This window comes from Petaurus breviceps, unplaced genomic scaffold (assembly GCF_028583685.1).
Source record: "Petaurus breviceps papuanus isolate PSGF00001 unplaced genomic scaffold, PetGlider_PUasm1.0 90625, whole genome shotgun sequence".
Taxonomy (NCBI): domain Eukaryota; kingdom Metazoa; phylum Chordata; class Mammalia; order Diprotodontia; family Petauridae; genus Petaurus; species Petaurus breviceps.
In genome coordinates this window covers 4,509,471-4,528,277 of record NW_027187289.1, presented here as the reverse complement: position 1 = coordinate 4,528,277, position 18,807 = coordinate 4,509,471, and the positions used below count along the sequence as shown (strand labels likewise).

At 36.0% G+C, this 18,807-nt stretch overlaps 1 protein-coding gene and 1 pseudogene across 3 annotated transcripts in view; one reads left to right on the top strand and one right to left on the bottom strand.

The window, feature by feature from the left end:
• TMTC4 (transmembrane O-mannosyltransferase targeting cadherins 4) overlaps nt 1-18,807 on the top strand; it is a 90,672-nt gene that overhangs the window by 23,490 nt on the left and 48,375 nt on the right. For all 3 annotated transcript variants that reach the window (XM_069064203.1, XM_069064200.1, XM_069064201.1), the window contains exon 5: nt 6,074-6,161. In XM_069064203.1, coding sequence (XP_068920304.1) covers nt 6,074-6,161 — 88 coding nt within the window. The remainder of the gene's footprint in view (nt 1-6,073; nt 6,162-18,807) is intronic.
• Nucleotides 7,783-17,982, bottom strand: LOC138143029 (protein MAK16 homolog pseudogene; annotated as a pseudogene).

The window sequence follows — 18,807 nt, the reverse complement described above, 5'->3', positions numbered from 1 at the left end:
GGTCTCAGACACTTAACACGTACTAGCTGTGTGACTTTAGGCAAGTCACTTAACCCCTTGCTTTGCCTTCCCCCCTCCAAAAAGCCAAAAAAAAAAAAAAAAGAAAAGAAAAGAAAAAAATGCTTAAAAAAAAGAATTTCAAAACAGTAAGGTTTTTTAGTCATAATCTAGTTCAATCCTCTCTTTGTACAGATGAAGAAACTGAAATCCCACAAAACAAAGTAATTTTCCTAAGGTCATATTGCTAGCATTAGGATTAGAATTCTAAATCCAGTCCCCAGGAAAAGGGGCAAAAAATGGTTGAAATTAAAAGTTATTCTGTACCCAAAGTGGCATAAAACTATTCATACCGTTTTACCTAGCAATACCACTACTAGTTTTTTATCCCAGAGAGACTAAAAAAAAGGGAAGAAAAAGTTCTTTTTGTAGTGGCAAAGAATTGGAAATTGAGGAGTTCCCCCTAAGCTGGGGAATGGCTGAACAAGTTGTAGTGTATGATTGTAATGTAATACTATTGAACTATAAGAAGTGATGAGGAAGTTGGGTTCAGAAAAACCTGAGAAGACGTATATAAACTGGTGCAAAGTGAAGTGAGCTGAGCAAAGAGAACATTGTACACAGTAACAGCAGTTATGATGATCAGCTGTGACTTAGTTATTTTGGTCAATACAGTGACCCAGAAAATTCCAAAGAACCCATGAAGAAAAATGCTATCTACATCCAGAGAGAAAGAACTGGTGACATCTGAGTACAGATTGAAGAATACTTTTTCATTTACTTTACTTTTCCTGTTTTTCTCATGTTTTTTTTTTCCCTGACAACATGGCTAATATGAAAATGTGTTAACGTGACTTCAGTTGTATAATCAATATAATATTGCTTGCCTTCTCAATGGATGGGGGAAGGCTGTAGGAGGGGGAGAATTGGGAGTTCAAAATTTTTTTAAAAAACTAATGTTAAAATAAATTATACTTTATTTAATACTTTATTTTATTAAAAATTTTAAAAGAAATTAAAAGTTATTATGAGGATATTTTCCAGCCTTTGCCTATGCCCTTTTGTGCTACACTTGTCCACAGCATGTGAGGACATGTTTTGGAGTAACCTGTTTGGAGACAGGCATACCATTGGCCATGCTTGAGTATATCCTGAGTAACACTTTCTGGGCTATCCTGTGTCTACATTAGACCACCGGCCACAGGCTTTCACTGGTTTACAGTGCTGCTTTCTAGTGATTCCTACAATGCTGATTCAACTGAGCTGTTGCTAAATATATTTGGCACCAACTCTATTAGCCAGTGGTATTCAGGAAAGAATAGCTGGGGATGGGGGTTAAGTTTCCATTTGCACATACATGACTTGGTAAAAATTACGGAAAATCCTATGTAAATCTTTGAAAAGTATCGCTTGGGCTAATGGCCCAATGTCAGGTATATTTGGGGGCTAAATGACCTCTGAATTCTCCTTGAAATTTAGTGGTCGTTGACTCCAGCATCTTAATTTTACAAATGAGATTTTACTTTTCTTTACCCCCAATGGTACTCAGCATAAAGAGTATAATATTTCTGCTTCTTTTAAAATCCTCTTCTATATTCAGTTAGATGACTTCCTGAGTACAATACAGTGAATTTAACAACTTTCAATAAGTTTATAAACATTTAATAGAATTTCTTTTAGAGGTAGAGTCTATGATAGAAAATATGAGATTCAATTAAAGAAGCAATCTGTGTCTGATGGGGTCTGTTTATTATTTAAAAGCCGCTTCTTTATGCTCATTTTTTTTTTGCATTAGAAAATTCAGAAAAATTCAGCACCCCACAGGCTTAAAACTGCTTTGAAAGTTTAGATTTAAGGATATTCTTCCTTCCTTCCTTCCTTCCTTCCTTCCTTCCTTCCTTCCTTCCTTCCTTCCTTCCATCCTTCCTTCCTTCCTTCCTCTTCTTTCCTTTCTTCCCTTCTTCCTTCCTCTTTCTTTTCTTCTTTCTTTCCTCCCTTCTTTTTTCCCTTCTTTCCCTTCTTTTTCTCCATATATACATGTGTTTGCATTTTTATATACATATGTATCTACATATGAATAGATATACACACACAAACTGTGTCTCATTATGGCTCGTCTCTGTTGCCTAAACTGCAAAATTGAAACACAAAAGTCTTGGTCAGAGGTTCTCCAAGAAGGATTATAGAGCTTTAGATCTAAATGGGAATTTAGGTGAGCAACCAGGATGGTTAGAGAACATTGCAGGCCATGTTATATAAGGTTTAAAGGAATTGGGAATTTTTAGTCTGGCAAAGAAAAAACTCATGGGGATGGGATAACTGAGGGTCAGAGAGGTAAAGCCATTTGTTCAAGCTCACATAGCTAGTTAAATGTGAGGCAGAATTTGAACCCTGATCTTTTGACAGAAAGCTTTTTCCAGACAGTTGTTAAGTGTGTCTGGTAATAATATTTGGGACCTATTAAACATTGACACTGTCTCCAAGTATTCCACAGTCCTGAGGAATATACTAAAGCTGTAGAGTAATTGGGGCAATCCTAGCCACAAGAGAGAATGGTTATATGTAACTTGGTTCAGACTGGAAGGTTTCTTAAAGATCTCAGCATCAATCATAATACTCACTACAAGGTCTTACACACAGTAATTACTCAATAATGATCTGTTAATAAAAATAATAATAGCTAACATTTATATAGCACTATGCGCCAGGCACCATGCTAAACTCTTTAGTTATCTCATTATATAAGGAATACTTATTCCCACACTGGAGGCCTTAAGAAAAATGTTCAAATGCAAGTGGAAAGATACATTTATGGCTGTTTAGAACAGCAGTACAAAAAGGAACTGTCTTGCTGCCATACTTAACAATGCTCAACCTCCAAAGCTACTTGTTTCCCTTTTTTTAATCTCCTTGCTCCACTCCCAATTCAAATCGGATTTTTTTTTTAAATGAGCAAAATTAAGGCCACCCAAGAAAGCAGATGGAAAGACAGCTTCTTTCAGATTTTTCCAGGACCAGTTTCTGTTAGGCAGCATTTTCTTCAACCATTGGTCATACCATTTTTATGAATTAATAGCTTTAGGACACAATGTTCCCAGATTGAAAATTATTCTTCAGAGATGGCTGGGTGGTGCAGTGAATAGAGCACAGCCCTGGAGTCAGGAGGACCTGAGTTCAAATCCGGCCTCAGACACTTAACACAACAACTAGCCGTGTGCCCTTGGGCAAGTCACTTAACCCTACCTTCCCCCCTCTGAAAAAAAAAGAAAAGAAAAGAAAATTATTCTTCAGCTGCCCTCATACCAGGGATTTGGATGATATGGATTACCATATGATTTGGATGCATATTTATCATACCTCTTACAGTATGTTGTTTACATTTAGTATGGGAATACAAGAGTAGATTGACTCATTCTGAGTTTGCTGAGTTTGAAATAAATCGGTATATTAAGACTAAAAGTGTTTTCACATACAAGAGTTTTCAATGAATGACATGTCTCTGAAACAGGGTGTTGAAAGTTTTACTGATCTACTCTTATCCACAAACTCCTACTGATAAAATAAATGAAGTTAGCACTTTTAAAAATATTCAATTGGCATACAAGGCTTATTTTTATAATTTCCCAATTATCCAGCTCTGATGGGTCATCCTGGTGTCGGGGTGACCTTGTGGTCTCAAGGCTTTGCCAGCAGAGCACAACCTCTAGCAGATATGACTGAACTGAAATAACTTCAAGTAGGGGACTAATGATAGACTGTATGTTCTCAGTCTCCAGATCAGCCTAGTTAAATGTGGAGAGGTCATGGTTTTTTTCAGCCACAGCAACTCATAAAGACCACTGACTACAGTATTTAATGGCTGTGATTTCTATTAATAGCAGTGCTCCATCAAATGAAATCGTGGATCTTTCAAGTATGTGCCAAAGTGCAAGGAATTACAATGATGGAACTAGTAGGAAGAAGGGAAAAAGAAGAGGAGGGGAAGGAGATTCTTAAGGGGGTCAGCCATTTCTGCCACAGACTATTTCTATAAAGCCCAGGAGATCCACAGTTGGAGCTGCTCACCTGAGACCCAGCTGTCCTGTTCCCCCTAACCTCACATTGGAGATTAACTAAGTTTTCTAGCATCAATCAATCAACAAGCATCTATTAGAGCCCCTACTATGTGCTGAGCACTGGAAATACTACAAAGATGAAGAATGAAACATTCCATTCTCAATAGGGGTTCATTCTGTTTTCTGGGGTAGTACCTACTGCTATACTATAGAGATCAAGAGTTAACAGTAGTCAAGCATAACAGAAAGTAGCAGATCCTACAGACCTTTTTCGAGTTTCTGTGCTCTTCCAATCCATGGTGCATTTCAAATCATAGTGAAATATTATCTTGCTTAAAGGATAAGGGATAACATTTTGCAAATATTTTCCCTGAAAAAAGATAAGCTTTAGTGTCTGGCCCTGCCTACCAAGTAAAAATTATGCATCCACATTTAGCTTGGACAAGGTTTAATCACTTTGTATATGTGTTTATTCATTCAAAGTAATCATATTGGGGGAAGGGGATCAGTTCATACCTAATTTCACTCTACTCACCCTTTCCTTTCTCCATTACATTCTAGGATTTTATGTTTCTTATCAAATTAGATGGTGCAAATTGAGGCATATGTATTGCCCTTCAAGAATTTCCATCTAAATTATCTATGTTATGCTTAAATAGGCTCAGATATAAATACTACCTTTAAAGGACTGTTTTAAGCATTGATTTTCAAAGCTGATATGAATATGTAATAGTTGTGGACATTTTCTTCATTTTGGTGCAACTTTAATATTGTCTAGTTCCTAAGCTCTCTGCTAACAGTGCATCATATCTTATGTTTTAGTCTAATGAAAAATTGAATTAATCTTAATTTTACTATCCCCATTGATTAAAAAGTCAAGATCTGATGTCAATAAAAGCTTTGTTATTTGAAATATTGGGAAAATAGAGTATGCCAATTAATCAAGAATCTCATTGAACTAAAACTTGTACTTCCAAATACACGATGTCATGAATTATCATGGGTCATTTGGAAAGAACTAATTAGATAATCTGTTTTAGAGAGCCTGTGGTGGAAATGCAAACATATCCTGCCTTAATATCATTAATTGGCTCCAGGAAAACACAGTTTTTGGTGATGTTACAGAGGATAGTTCTGTATATACATTGTTGTAAGTGGGTGACTAGTAAATCATGTTACAGTGGCACCTTTGCAACATTCTGGAAGGTATGGGGGAAAGAAGGAATGAGACAGTGGTGGGTGGGAATATGGTGAGTATACTATGATAATAATATTATGCAACTATATTGGGTGAAAGAGTGTTTTCTGGCATCCCTGTACACATATAACATTTCTTCTGGATCATTTAGCCAAGTAGCTTGGCTAAGAATAAAGCCCATTGGATAATAAAATGCCTTGGGGGAGTGTTGGAGTAGAAGACATGTTCTTTGCCTGGTATTTACCAAACACTTCTGAAAGTTTCTACTTTCAACTTCTTAAGTGGCTTTGATCTCAGGAGGAAAAACTACTCCAAATTTTATTCTTCTACTTAAGTAATTTAGAGGCAACATCAGATTTGCATTTCTATCATTACCTCTCTATGACTTCTTTCAGGAAAGCTTTATAATCACCTCATAGTTCTTCAGTCTATTTCTCATGGTTTATTTTTCTCATTAAATTTTATTTACCATGAACTTTCTTATTCAAGATTTATGTTAGAGGATATCAATAGTGCCAGTTTCCAGAGCATTCTTTTGGTAAATGCTAGATAAATTGGCTTCCTCAATATTTAAACACTTGAAAGTATTTTCATTAGGTTCATGGAAAGCCCATTTTCTTCTGAAAGTAAATAAATCAAATCTTATCACTAAAAGTTGAAACTCCAAATAGTTGTAAGATACTACCATAAGATGAAACAGTTTATCAGAACAGCCCTGCTATAGTTTTTGCTTCATGTTTCTAAGTAATTATATTTATGAGTTTCCTAAGATTAGTCTTTTAAATGTCTATTTTTATGAAAATCTTTTTTCTCTTTTTTTAAGGTTGCTGGTATCGTTGGCAGAGCTGACCTCCTAGGTGCCCTCTTCTTCTTGTTATCTTTTCTTGGCTACTGTCAAGCATTTAGAGAAAGTAAGCATTGTTTAACTTTCTTTATTTTAATGTCTTATAGGTAAATTTTTATTCAGTTAAAGTGAAATTTGTTTGATATACATACCTCATAGACTTTTAAAAGTCTAGAAAATACTCAATTTTAGGAGCAGTATGGTAAAGGTTGCTCTAATAGAACTTCATGATTGGAAGGGACTTCAGACATCATTTGTAATAGTTCCAACCCAAAGCATGAATCACATCTACAAATGATTAGCCGACTTTTGCTTGAAGACCTACAGTGATGAGGAACTTGCTGCTTAGTGAGGCAGGCTCATTTCATGTTTGGACAGCTCTAATTGTTAGCTTTTTTTTTATTAATCTGAAATTTTCTTCTCTATAAATTCTACCTTTTGTTCTTGTTCAGCCCTGTGGGGTCAAGCAGAACAAATCTAATTTCTCTTCCATATGATAAACCTTCAGATATTTGTAGGTAGTTGTCAAATCCTTCTGAAGTTCTCCCCTTTCCAGGCTAAATGTCCATAGTTCCTTCTACAGATACTCTTATGACCTGGTTTCAAGTTCGTTCATTGTCCTCATCACCCTCTTCTGGATACCTTTCATCTTGTCAACCTTCCTTCTAAAATGCGGTACTCATAACTGGACATGGTACCAGAGATGTTGTCTGACTAGGTGTACTAGAGCAGAAGTGACTTGTCTTCCTGTGGTGAATGTACTTCTACTAATGTAGCATAAGTTGGCATTATCTGACTGCCGTATCACATTGCTGACTCATGGTGAAGTTGGAATCGACTAACCTGTAACTTTTTTTTTCCTACAAATTGCTTTCTAATGACATCTTCCCTAGTTATTTTATTTATACAGTTTATTTTTTTAACCCAATGCAGGTTTGTTTGTTTTTTTTCCTTACTTAATTTCATCAGCTTTATTTTAGCCCACCATTCTTGCCGGTCTTTTTGGTTGCCTGCTGTATCATCCAACCTACCAACCATCCCTTCCAGATTCATATCTGCAAATTGGATGTGCCATTTATGCCTTACTCTAAGAAGCCATTGATAAAAATGATGAACAAACCTGGGCCAAGAACAGAGCCCTGTGATGCTCCACTAGAGACTTCACTCCATGTTAACATGGACCCATTGTTCATCTTTCTTTGGGTCTGTTGAGTCAGCCAATTCTGAATTTACCTAACCTTTGCTGTTATACAACAGGCTTTTAAGTCCAACTCCCTTAGCTTCTCTTTCAATATTTAGTCTGTTTTTTCCCTGTCACTCTCTCACTGAGAGTATTCACGTAGAGGCAGGATAACCATTTTTAAGGTTTGTTGTAGAGAGGATTCTTACTCAGGTAGGGACTGAACTCTACATGGCCTATGAGATCCCTTCTAATTCTGAAATTGGAACTTAACAACTATATGAAATTATATTGTGAATAGATCCATAGAAAGATGTGTACTCTTCAGTTAAATATTTTTGGTACCATTATTAAATGAGTTAATTTTTTAAAATTATATTTTCTAATAATATTGTAAAAAGAAAACTTTGTGAATGTTTTTATTACTAAAAAATCCTGGGGAGAAATACAAAAAATAATTATAGTATCTCTGTAATCATGAGTTTGGATTTCTAAGCCTGAACTATTCTTTAAATGTCATGTCAATGCATATAAAATAAGATTTTCCTATTAAAACTGTTACCAGAGCTTTCCAGATTCAAATGACTGATTAAGAACATGGAATTTTACATTGGAATTGTTTATGTTTCCTAAAAGATGATCACATTTTTACATATAGTCTGATAGAATTCAGGTCAAATAATGTCTCTCCTACCATGGATGCTAGAATAAAAGAGGTCTGATGAAACACTGATTTTATCCAGTTTTGTCAGTTCCATCCCTAACTTTCCTCATGCCCCAGAATGAGTCAGATATAGTTTTAAAACTAGATCTTCATCAAATAATTTATTTCTCTGGAACATAAATATGGGAAATAGAGATGAGATCATCTTGTTTTATTCTTTCTTGTGTTCATGGATCTCCTCCTAACCGTTTTATCTTGGTTCCCAAGGAAGAAAGTACGTTCAAGCAACTAAGGGTTAAGAGACTTTAGTTGGGGCGGCCAGGTAGCACAGAGAGTAAGAGCACTGGCTCCAGTGTTGGGATGACCTGGGGATCGAATCTGGGCTCAGATACTTAGCACCACACCCAGAAATAACTGGCCATGTAACCTTGAGCAAGTTACTTAACCCCGATTGCTTAAAAAAAAAAAAAGACTTTAGTCACTATTTGTTAAATCAAAACAAACTGTGTTTTTATATTTTTCAATGAGGTATTACAAATGTAGCTAATGGGTAGTAACACCTTTACTGTCTTCTCCTAAAAATTTACCCATGGTCTCCCCAAATTTTTACCCATTGTGATGGTGACACTAGAAGCTTTGAATCTTTACCTCTCACAAAGGTTTCATAATTCAAACCACTGATTACAGTAACTTTTTATGACCAATTTTACCCCTACTGAGATTACAAGGCATCACTTTAAGGGAGACCAGCTAATTACATGAGTAATCCAGTGGCACATTGTGATTATGAATCACTGATAATGATGGACAAACTCTCCACCACTCTTTTCTGTTAAATGTCAAATATTAGTACTTTGTATTCTTGAGTTGTGAATTAAATATATAACACAGTCACATGAGATGAAAGGTTTACCAGTAGTCACATTTGTCTTAGAGAAAATCAACAATTCAGTCTGTTATCTTTTCTCTGGAATAATTGTAGATCAATGAAATGTTTTATTAATTTAAAATTTTATCCTTTCTAAAGTAATTATCGTCTAATTCTGTGTCAAGGAGAATATATAAGGACATTTTAATGAATAGAAAGCAATAAATAGAGATTTAACATTTGGGTTAGATCATCTAAGATACATTTTAAATTTGTCCCTTGGTTAGTTGACACTTTAAAATAACCTGAGAAATAATGTGGTTCTTTGATAAATTCTATTTTGGAAACTAGGTAAGTAGCAAGGTAAAATTCTTTCATTTTTAAGTATGACTGTTTATCATTAATATAATTTTTTTAATCTATTTATACTACCACTTTCTGAATCTTTTTCTTTTCATAAAGATTTGTTAATCTGATTAGGTATTCCTCAGAACAGAAGGACAGTTCTGCATAAATATGACTTGGGAGGAAGGGGAGATTGTGAGCTTCTAGATAGAGTTTGGAATTCTTACACTAATCCTCTCGAGGAAAAGCTGTTAACATTTTATAATTCAACTCATATTCCTTGAAATTGAATAACCTCTTTTCTAGTATACTTTCTGGGAAAAGAAAATTTTAAACTAAAACCCAGTCTTTGGCATTGTTGCACAGTTAGTTTCAGGTCTCTTGCAGCTATTAACACCTCTGTCCTTGGAGAATATAAAGCCTTAGGATGCTCCAGGGGTTCTGCATCTCCCAAAGAGATTTATTCATCAGGACTTGTGGTTACCAGACTTTTAGGTTTATTTTCTGAAGGCACAATGGGTATCCTTTAACTCTGTTCATGTGCCAGGAAAGTTCTGAATTTTAAACTCAGTGTCATAATGGTTTTGCTTTAGAGTTAAAAAGGTGTTTAAAATGTGGGTACCTGATGCTACATGGGAGTGAAGGGTGGTTATTAATTTGGTTTCCATTGCTATTTCCATTTTGGACTCATTATTTTCAGACCACATACTACTGATAAACCTATACATGTAGCCTGACTAGAGCTGCTCCATTCCCCTCAATGGAGCTTCTAGGTTTTAGACAACTTTTACTTTTTAATAATCCTTTTTTAATTAATAAATTTTCTAGTAAAGAATTAACTGTAGGGTTCTAAACATTGAGCTATTGGAATAATCTTTAATCTTCATGGTAGTATTCAACCCCATGTCTTTGGCAGCTCCCTAAATGTTAAACATATGACTATAAACTGAGTCCTTCTTCAATGGTATATTTCTACAGAGTTCATTGTAGTGGTCCCTGTACTTCCAGTTTCTGTCATATCTCTGTTTGATCTTCTTCTGAGGCCATATTTATCAAAGTCAAGTGATTTGTCTTTACCTATTTCCATTACAGCAGAGTTACATCTAAATTCTTTTTGCAAATTCATCTATACACATTTTTTATTTAAAGTTCTTGGAGTTGATTCATAGATTTTCAAAATAATTTCATGAATCGTATTTTTTTACTGGCTTTTTGTTTCATAGACTAAAGGGATATTTAAAAACTACTTTATTGGCTGAGCAGTGGGCACTATGCCTAGAATCCCTATGGTGGGTGATAGCATGTTCTCCCACAGCAACATGCTGGACAGTAGCTGTGGTTTGCCACAAGGTGTTCAGAATGGCGCCCTTATACAAGGTTGCTTAGTATTCATGATGGAAAGGAGACCAGTGAATATAAATACTAGATGATGATGCTTAGTGTTTATTGGATACCCATAATAAATGACCTGCTGTTCATACTTATTAGATTAAAGCATAAATTAAGGGAAAGAACCAATATTAGCTATAAACAAGCTTGAAATATAGGGGGAATAGAGTTTTATAGAGGAAGGATGAATTATTTGAAGATCATTTAAACTAATAAGTTTTTTAAAGCTGTTCTAGAGAATAAATTCCTTTTTGGTAACTTCATTAAATTCCTTTAAAGAAAAAGAGGAGATGGTTATATTGCAAGCCTCTGTATCACTCTAAACTGGGTGGATTTATTATCAAGTAATTTTCTGTTAAACCTCTGGAATCCTGGCATTTTTATCAAATGAAAACCTAGTGAAATAACATTTCTGGGGCCCTGCCCTTTTTGTGGGTGCTTAAATGGGATGTCTGCAGGCAAGATTCTTCACAACAGGATTTTCTGAAAAGGATGTGTTTTACAAAGGAAGCTTACCTTTCCTCAATATAACCTGTAAAGAAGAAAGCTTAATTCATTGTAAAAGAAAATTTAAGAAAATGAAGTTCAAAAACTATATTCAATACAATTTTCAAATCTCTTCTCCAAGGAAAAAATGTTTTATTGGCTTGGATGAAATATCATCTCAATATTTGCATTTGTCCTGAAATCTCATTTTTCACATAGAAACATTTGTACATTTCTATGTAATGGTTCCATGTTTGGACTATCAAATTGACCAAATCCATTGTCCAGTTTCTTTTCTAAGCAAATAGTCAAAAACTTCTACTTACTGGACATTTGAGACAGGATCTGGTTTTATCTAGAGGTAAGTATGAATATTCTCAGGTATTGTGGGAGATAAGTATTTATTTACCTCAGGAGAAGAGTAATTCTTTATGACCAAGAAACATTTTTTCTTCTTTTTAACCTTCTGTTTTTTTCCAGCACGTCTAAATCATTTAGTTTTTTTTAAAGTGATCTAAGATAACACATAGTCCCTTAGAGAGACCTTAAAATCCATTCTGAACACAGCAATACTTATACACATTATTAATATAGAATAAGCTAAAGTATGTCAACTCTCATTCCCAATATATTACTCCCCCCATTTCCCTTTCTTGGTTAATTATTTATTTCTTTTGAAATCTTGAAGCTCTTAAAAGCAAAACATGTATGTGTAGTTTTTAGATTTTTAGGAAAATATCTTTAGATTTTTGTCCTTTATTGTCATGAATTTTCTGGTACTGGTATTCACATGGACATTGTCTTCACTCTGCAGATTGCTTTGGGTTGCAGTATTGCTTGCATTTCCCCAAATGATCCTGCAATGAATGAGAATAGCAATATCCAATTCCCTTCACTGTAGGCTTAGAAGCACTACTTGGACTGTTCCAACTTTTTTAACAGGAATCTGATGCTCATTGTGTTTCTTTGGCATTTATACAGTCATGGCCATCTGTTGGGCTGGCATTGTTCCCACTTACAATATGATGTGCCAGTTTCAACTCAGCATAGGTGCCAACCATATATTGGTTGAGAAGGGTGTCTTGTACAATGTGATACTTTTTCTGAAAGAACTTCCCAATGGAAAGCAATGCCAAATCAGGGGCACATGCTTCAATGAATTGATCACATCTGTTGGCACTTATAGGTGTTAAAACTGAAAAGTACCTTGATGCTGTTTTTTCCTGTGTTCCCCCTCTCCATTACCCTTTACCTCAGTCTACCTGAATGCATAGAACATTTTCCCATGTTAAACCAGAGGTGGATGCTCCAACCCATGACCATTTTCTAAGAGTGGCTCCATTTCTTAAGCACTGAATCATAAACTGGAAATTTGCCAGGACTTCTTTAATTAAATATACCTGAGGAAAATATCCTTTTTTTCCCTTTTTGGAGGGGATAAGGGAGGGCAATTGGGGTTAAGTGGCTTGCTCAAGGCCACACAGCTAGTTTTGTGTTAAGTGTCTGAGGCCAGATTTGAGCTCAGGTGCTTCTGACTCCAGGGCTAGTGCTCTATTCACTGCGCCACCTAGCCTCCCCAGGAAAATATCCTTTTAAGGATCAGAGCAGTTGGTCAACAGTTTGCTTTCAAGAAGGAGAATATTGGCTTGTTCTTTTTTCCCCTTTTCTACTGGGCCAATGGAACCTGAACTTTAATAGACTGAGTTGAAAGAAGACTCAGAGCAAAGATAAAGTCCTTAAATGTTTTTAATGATTTAAATGTACACAGAAGTAAAATTCTGTAGCTTAGGAATTCCTCTCTTAAGAAAGATAATTTTTTTTAAAGCAATTGGGGTTAAGTAACTTGCTCAGGGTTACACGGCCAGGTGTTTCTGGGTGGGTGCTAAGTGTCTGAGCCCAGATTTGATCCCCCGGTCATCCTGACACTGGAGCTGGTGCTCTTACTCACTGTGCTACTTGGCCGCCCCAAGAAAGATAATTTTGAAAGCACATGAAGTAGGAAGAGAACATGTCTCTCTAATTGGAATAATTTCTGTTGCATTTAGCTTCACATTACTATTTCTTCATAATCCATATTTATATTAAGAAATGAAATTGTTTTTTTAATGTACATTTGCACTTCTACTCAAACAGATTTGCATTAAAAAAAAAAGAAAAAACAGATTTTAATTATTAGCAATTGTATTACTAAAGTGAAAATAGGAAATTTGTATATTGCAAAGCAGCATTCCCCTTCCAGGGATGGAAGGTCTGATTGAAGAGTCAATAGACTTAGTTTCTGTTCCCATGATTCAAGGTGATATAATGGAGAGGTTACCAAACCTTTGTAAATTTAATTTTCTTTTCTCAAACAGATTAGATGAAATTAAAGATGATACTATTATGAAATAATTAGTGTAGATAAAATATACTATAGCACAATGCCTAGTAAATGCTTATTGTATGAATATTGTCATTGCTTTACTAGGATGGTTAAATGTGAATTTTTTTAAAAGATCATCATTGGAATTCAAATAACAAACTTCCCAGTGAATCTCTTCCAAAAGGACAGGAAGATGGGAAGGGTGAAATGGAAATTTATCATCTTGGCCTTGATATTTGAGGAATATTGAGAGAAGTATAGGAACTCAACTAATTATTTCTGAGTTAAGGCCTGTTTTTAATTCATAGACTAGGAACTTATTCTTTTTATTAAAGGCTATTGGCTTATGGGGGAAAATTGGAAAAATGTGAGCTGCTCACAAACAAAAAGCAAATTAATTTAGTTTTCTAAAGATATAGAAATACATCTTAAAGCCAACTGTTTTTAAAACTGAGAACAAAGAATACCAAAGTTTATTCAATAGATGATGAATTAGATCTGCATTTTAGCCAGCTAAGAGGGAGAGGCTAGAAAAAAAAATATGTTGAAAAATATGCTTCACCACATGTGGACAATAAATTTAATCCAGAATCGTGGAAGAAGAGGTCCTAGATCATATTTGGAAATTACATATTGCTTTCAATGATCCTAAGCCATTTACTGCTGTGAAAGCCCCCCCTAATAATAACTAGCATTTATATAGTGCTTTAATGTTTATAAAGTACTTTACAAATATCTCAACCTCAATAATAACCATAACAGGTAGCACCATTATTATTCCCCAGTTTACAGATTAGGAAATTAAGGCAGACAGGTTAAGTGACCTGCCCAGAGTCATAGAACTAGTGTCTAAAGCCTGATTTGAACTTGGGTCTTCTTGATTCCAAGTTCAGTACTCTATCCACTGCCCCCGGGTAAATAATTCTGAGATTCAGTACTACTCTTGTTTTGGTAATGTATATGTGAAGAATCACACAGCACCATGATCTTGGAAGAATCAAAATGGCAGGTGACTTAAAGAGTAATGGAAAGATGTATGGTGGATGCAAGTTGGCTATATCAGTGATTACTTACATGCTAGAATTAGCGTAAGTGTGACTGGAGAAGGAGTTAGTCCAGTTATGTAATGGACATTCTGAGAGCTCCATTGATACTCAATATAATAGTAGAAACAAAACAAAACAAAAAAACCAGAGGCTTTGAAATGAAGCTGCTGTATATCCTTATCATAGTGGACAACCTTGTCAAATTCTTTATAGCATTTTAAAATTTCTTTGTAACTTCTGGTTTTATTGATAGTGAAAGTGTCAGCAGGGTGGTAGTTTAGTTTTTCTTTCAGTGTGCCAACTCCTTGGTCATTGGATAGAGATCATCCAATGAGTAGCAACATTTAAATTAATGTTTGTAGATGGTCTAAAAACTTCATGATTTCTAGCACCCTTGTGCCCCTTTTCTAACTCTGCCATTATCCACATGAAAGCAAACAGACCTCTACATAATGCAGAGACATGAGGCTATTCTTTTGGGTTATTATTGCAAAAAAAGAAAAAAAAAACAGTTGACCAGTCTTCTGGTGGTGAGTTCTTACTTATCTAGACTAGTCTTTGAACAATAGACAAGTCCCTACTCAAAATCTTTCTAACTTGATAGAACTTGCCAGCAATTGTGCTGTACTGAAATGGTCTTTGCAAACACTTTGCGAATACCTTCTACCTGCAATGAGACATCAGAATTAGACTTTCTGCAATTGAATACATGATAGTTGTCATCAGATATTTCTTAGTCCACCCTCTATTTTTTTTTCAAGTGGGAAATGATGATATGCTATTCCAAGGCTGCTGGAATGTTTCTATACACAAGCTTAACCCCAACCTGTGAGCCTTCTCCAGCCCAACTGCTATTTTAATACATCTGCCTCTCCCATGAAAATCCTGATTAAAATTTAGGGTTTTCTCCATCTCTTCACAAAGAAGAAAAGTATGAGTATTTGAATGACAAATAGTGTGTTTAAAAATAAAGCCTTTAAACACAAAATGGGAGAGTAAGGATCTTTTAAAAGATAAAAAAAAAATGAGAATTCCCATTACTATTTCTGTCTATTTACAAAATGCCTGAAGATAGTTAAGCAGTCTGGGGTCTGGTCACTGTTTCTGTCTCCTGCTCATACTCTCTTTGCACATAGGCTCGTTTTCTCTTCACAGGACCTTTTAATGGAGCTTTGCCTTTGTGTTTGGCAATAACAGCTTTTTCTTTTCTTTTCTGGATTTCTCCTCCTCATCTTCACTGGTAGCTTCTAATTTGTCCATATCCTCAAAATCACTTATGTCACTCTCTTCCACCTCATCATCTGCCACAAATTCCCTTTTGTTCAAGTCATCATCATCTTCTTCCTCTTCCTCATCTTCAGTATCTGAGATGTTGCTTTCAACCTCCTGATGTTCCAAAGCCTTGTCAAAGGCATGAATAGGGAAGTTGTAGATGTCACCATACGTATCTCGTTTTAGCTTCTCCAACAATTCCTTTTCTATTGCATTATCTAGTCAATGCTTTTTTCACGCCTTTCCAGCTTTTTGCTCAAGGGAACAAGTTTCCTCTGTCGCTTTAAGTTTATGGATTCAAATAAGGTACTAGGTGATCTTGGTGAGCTGCTATTTACATTTGTGCCAAAGGAAGTGAGGCCAATAAATAAGATTTTCATCTGTTTTCTCCAGAGCTTTTCTCATAATTCTTACTGAGTTTGACCCACTCCCACATGCGCCTAGGGAAAGCTGCTTGTTCTATCACCTTTCTCTTCTTCGATGGTAGCACACTGGCTGTTTGCTAACGGACAGGAAGAACGGTTGCATAATCCAGTCAGGTTATATTCATTTTGACAAAAGTTCTGGGCCTTGGTTTTCATTTTGTAAGAACAGAACTGCTTAGTTTCCAAGCACATCCCAGATAACATCATCTGACTGCATGGTGCCAGCTGGTACCTCTCTCAATGTGCTGCTTTGATCAAAGGGTGGCCATGCCTCTTAGTCCACCCTCTTAAAAAGGAAGCATACATTCTAAGGCGTCCCAAAAGGTAGAATTAGAGTCTGTAAGTAGAAGCTTCCAAGCAGCAAACTTCAGCTTCAAGAAGAATTCTGTATTAAATAAAGACATCCAAAAATAGTTTTGTTGTTCAGTTGTTTCAGTTGTGTCTGACTCTTCATGAACCCATTTGGGAGTTTTCTTGACAAAGACACTAGAGTGGTTTGCCATCTCCTTCTCTTCATTTTACAAATGAGGAAACTGAGGCAAACAGGGTTAAGTGATTTGCCCAGGATCCTACATCTGTGTTTGAGACCACATTTGAGCTCAAGCAGATGAGTCTTCCCAAATGCAGACCAGCACACTATCTACTGCACCCCTGAGCCGCCCCAAGAATAGAATAGATTGCTTTATGAAGTCAAAAGTTCCTTGACTATGGAAGTAGGCAAATAGAAAATGGATAATTATCTGTCGTATACCAAAGGAAAAATGTATGCAATGGATGGGAGGTTTTGTCATCCTTAAGTAGTGTGAATCACAGATCCTTTATTATTTTCACTCAATCTGTTCTTCATAAATAATGGGGTACACTTTGGAACATTGTGTCACCACCACATCATAGGCGCATGTTCTGTTGCTGAGAAATGATATGGTGACATAGGCCTCAAAGCCAGGAAAGAGCTGAATTAAAACTCTGTCCCTGATGGATACTGGCTATGACTCTGGGCAAATCACTTAACCTTCCAGAGAAGGAGGCAATTCTTTACAACTACAGCCATTTGCAGAGCAGGTGCCAACCTTTAGTAGTAGATGGCATTTCCTCACCTGGGAATTCCTTATGCCAATGACCTTACAAGTTTAATTCTTATTCTTTCCCTGTGATACTACATCAGTTAAAAAAAAAAAAACAACATCTCAAAAGCATTGACCTCAAACTGCTAAGGCTTTTCTGGAGTTATGGAAAAGTTGGCTCCTGAAGTAGTTTTGAAAGTCACATATACTTGTTTCATATCCATACTGTCTTCTGTGTACTTCTAGAGTTTATGGTACATAGATATCTCTTAGAGAGATGAATATTAGCTTATATATATCTACCAAGTCTGTCCAACTTCTTAGAATCAAGGCTTGCTAATGACTAAGAACTTGTTCAGAATGAGGTAACTATGCTGTTGGGTCCAGGCATGCAGGCTTTAAGTGGGCACTAACTAATTCCAAGAGTCCATCCCGCTTATTGTTTATGAAAAGTCCTGATTTTTGTGGGGTGCAGGGTATTTGTCTTCAACTGAGGACAAATGTACATCATGCAGCCAGGTAGAGTATTTCAACTCAGTTAAACATAACATAATTTGAAGGCTAAGAGTGCCTTCTCTGAGTATTCAGGATGTATGAGCTATGTCAAGATAGTGGACTGGCCTTGAAAGATTCCATCTTGTTCTCCGTCACAAGGCCTTTTATGTCCCTGTGTTCTATCTGCCTGTCATACCCAGACTGTTTTGATTACTTAGCTACTCATTTCCTCCTCTAATAGTGTCATATTCTTTCCACTTTGGTCACTTCAGATTTAGAACAGAATTGTAGAACTAAAGAAGTGTCTTTTTTTCTCATGTGATATTCCTAGTACAATTTGCAATGGCAAGGCATTGCAGGATTTTAAGACACATGATACTGAATCTTACATTTCGCTGATAAGCAGTGCTCCTCCACATAGTTATAGATACTATTTAGATACTGGGACCATCCCTCTCTTTAAAGGAAGTATGTTCTTTAGTATCCATTGCCCTCTCCTAGATGGTGTCTTAATTGTAGGGGAGGAAACAAAACCCTTTATACACTGTCTAAAGTTGTTCTAAAAAGTTTTGTGAAGTTACCCCTGCAACCTCCATGCATCTAGTCACCCCTCTATTGGTGAGAAACCCTGGTGCCAGCTCAGCAGGGGTTCAGGATAGATTCTTATCACTCCCATCATGGTGGCAGGAACAACTTCCTACAGGAATCGCCTTAACACCAGATGGACCCCCAGAGATCACAGTTGGAGTTCCTTGATGTGATATGTCAGAATAACCTGTTGGGTGACTGATATCTTAGAAAGAGACAGGTTGCCAACTTTTATGTCTCATGTGAAGGAGACTTTGTTGCCAGGGCTAATTTTGCTTGCTTCCTGGATATGTTTTTGAGCACATGCTAAGAATACCAAAACCTGAGTGAAGAGTGGAAATCGGCATTAAAAGGAGGGTTAATTCTAGTTAATTATGGGTATCAATCAACAATCATTTAGTACCAACTATGTGTCAAGAACCATTTAGGCATTAAAAATATGATAAATATGACAATAACTGTTCTCAGGGAGCTTACATTCTATTGTGGGAGACAACCTCTGTGTGTGTGTGAGTGACATATACATATA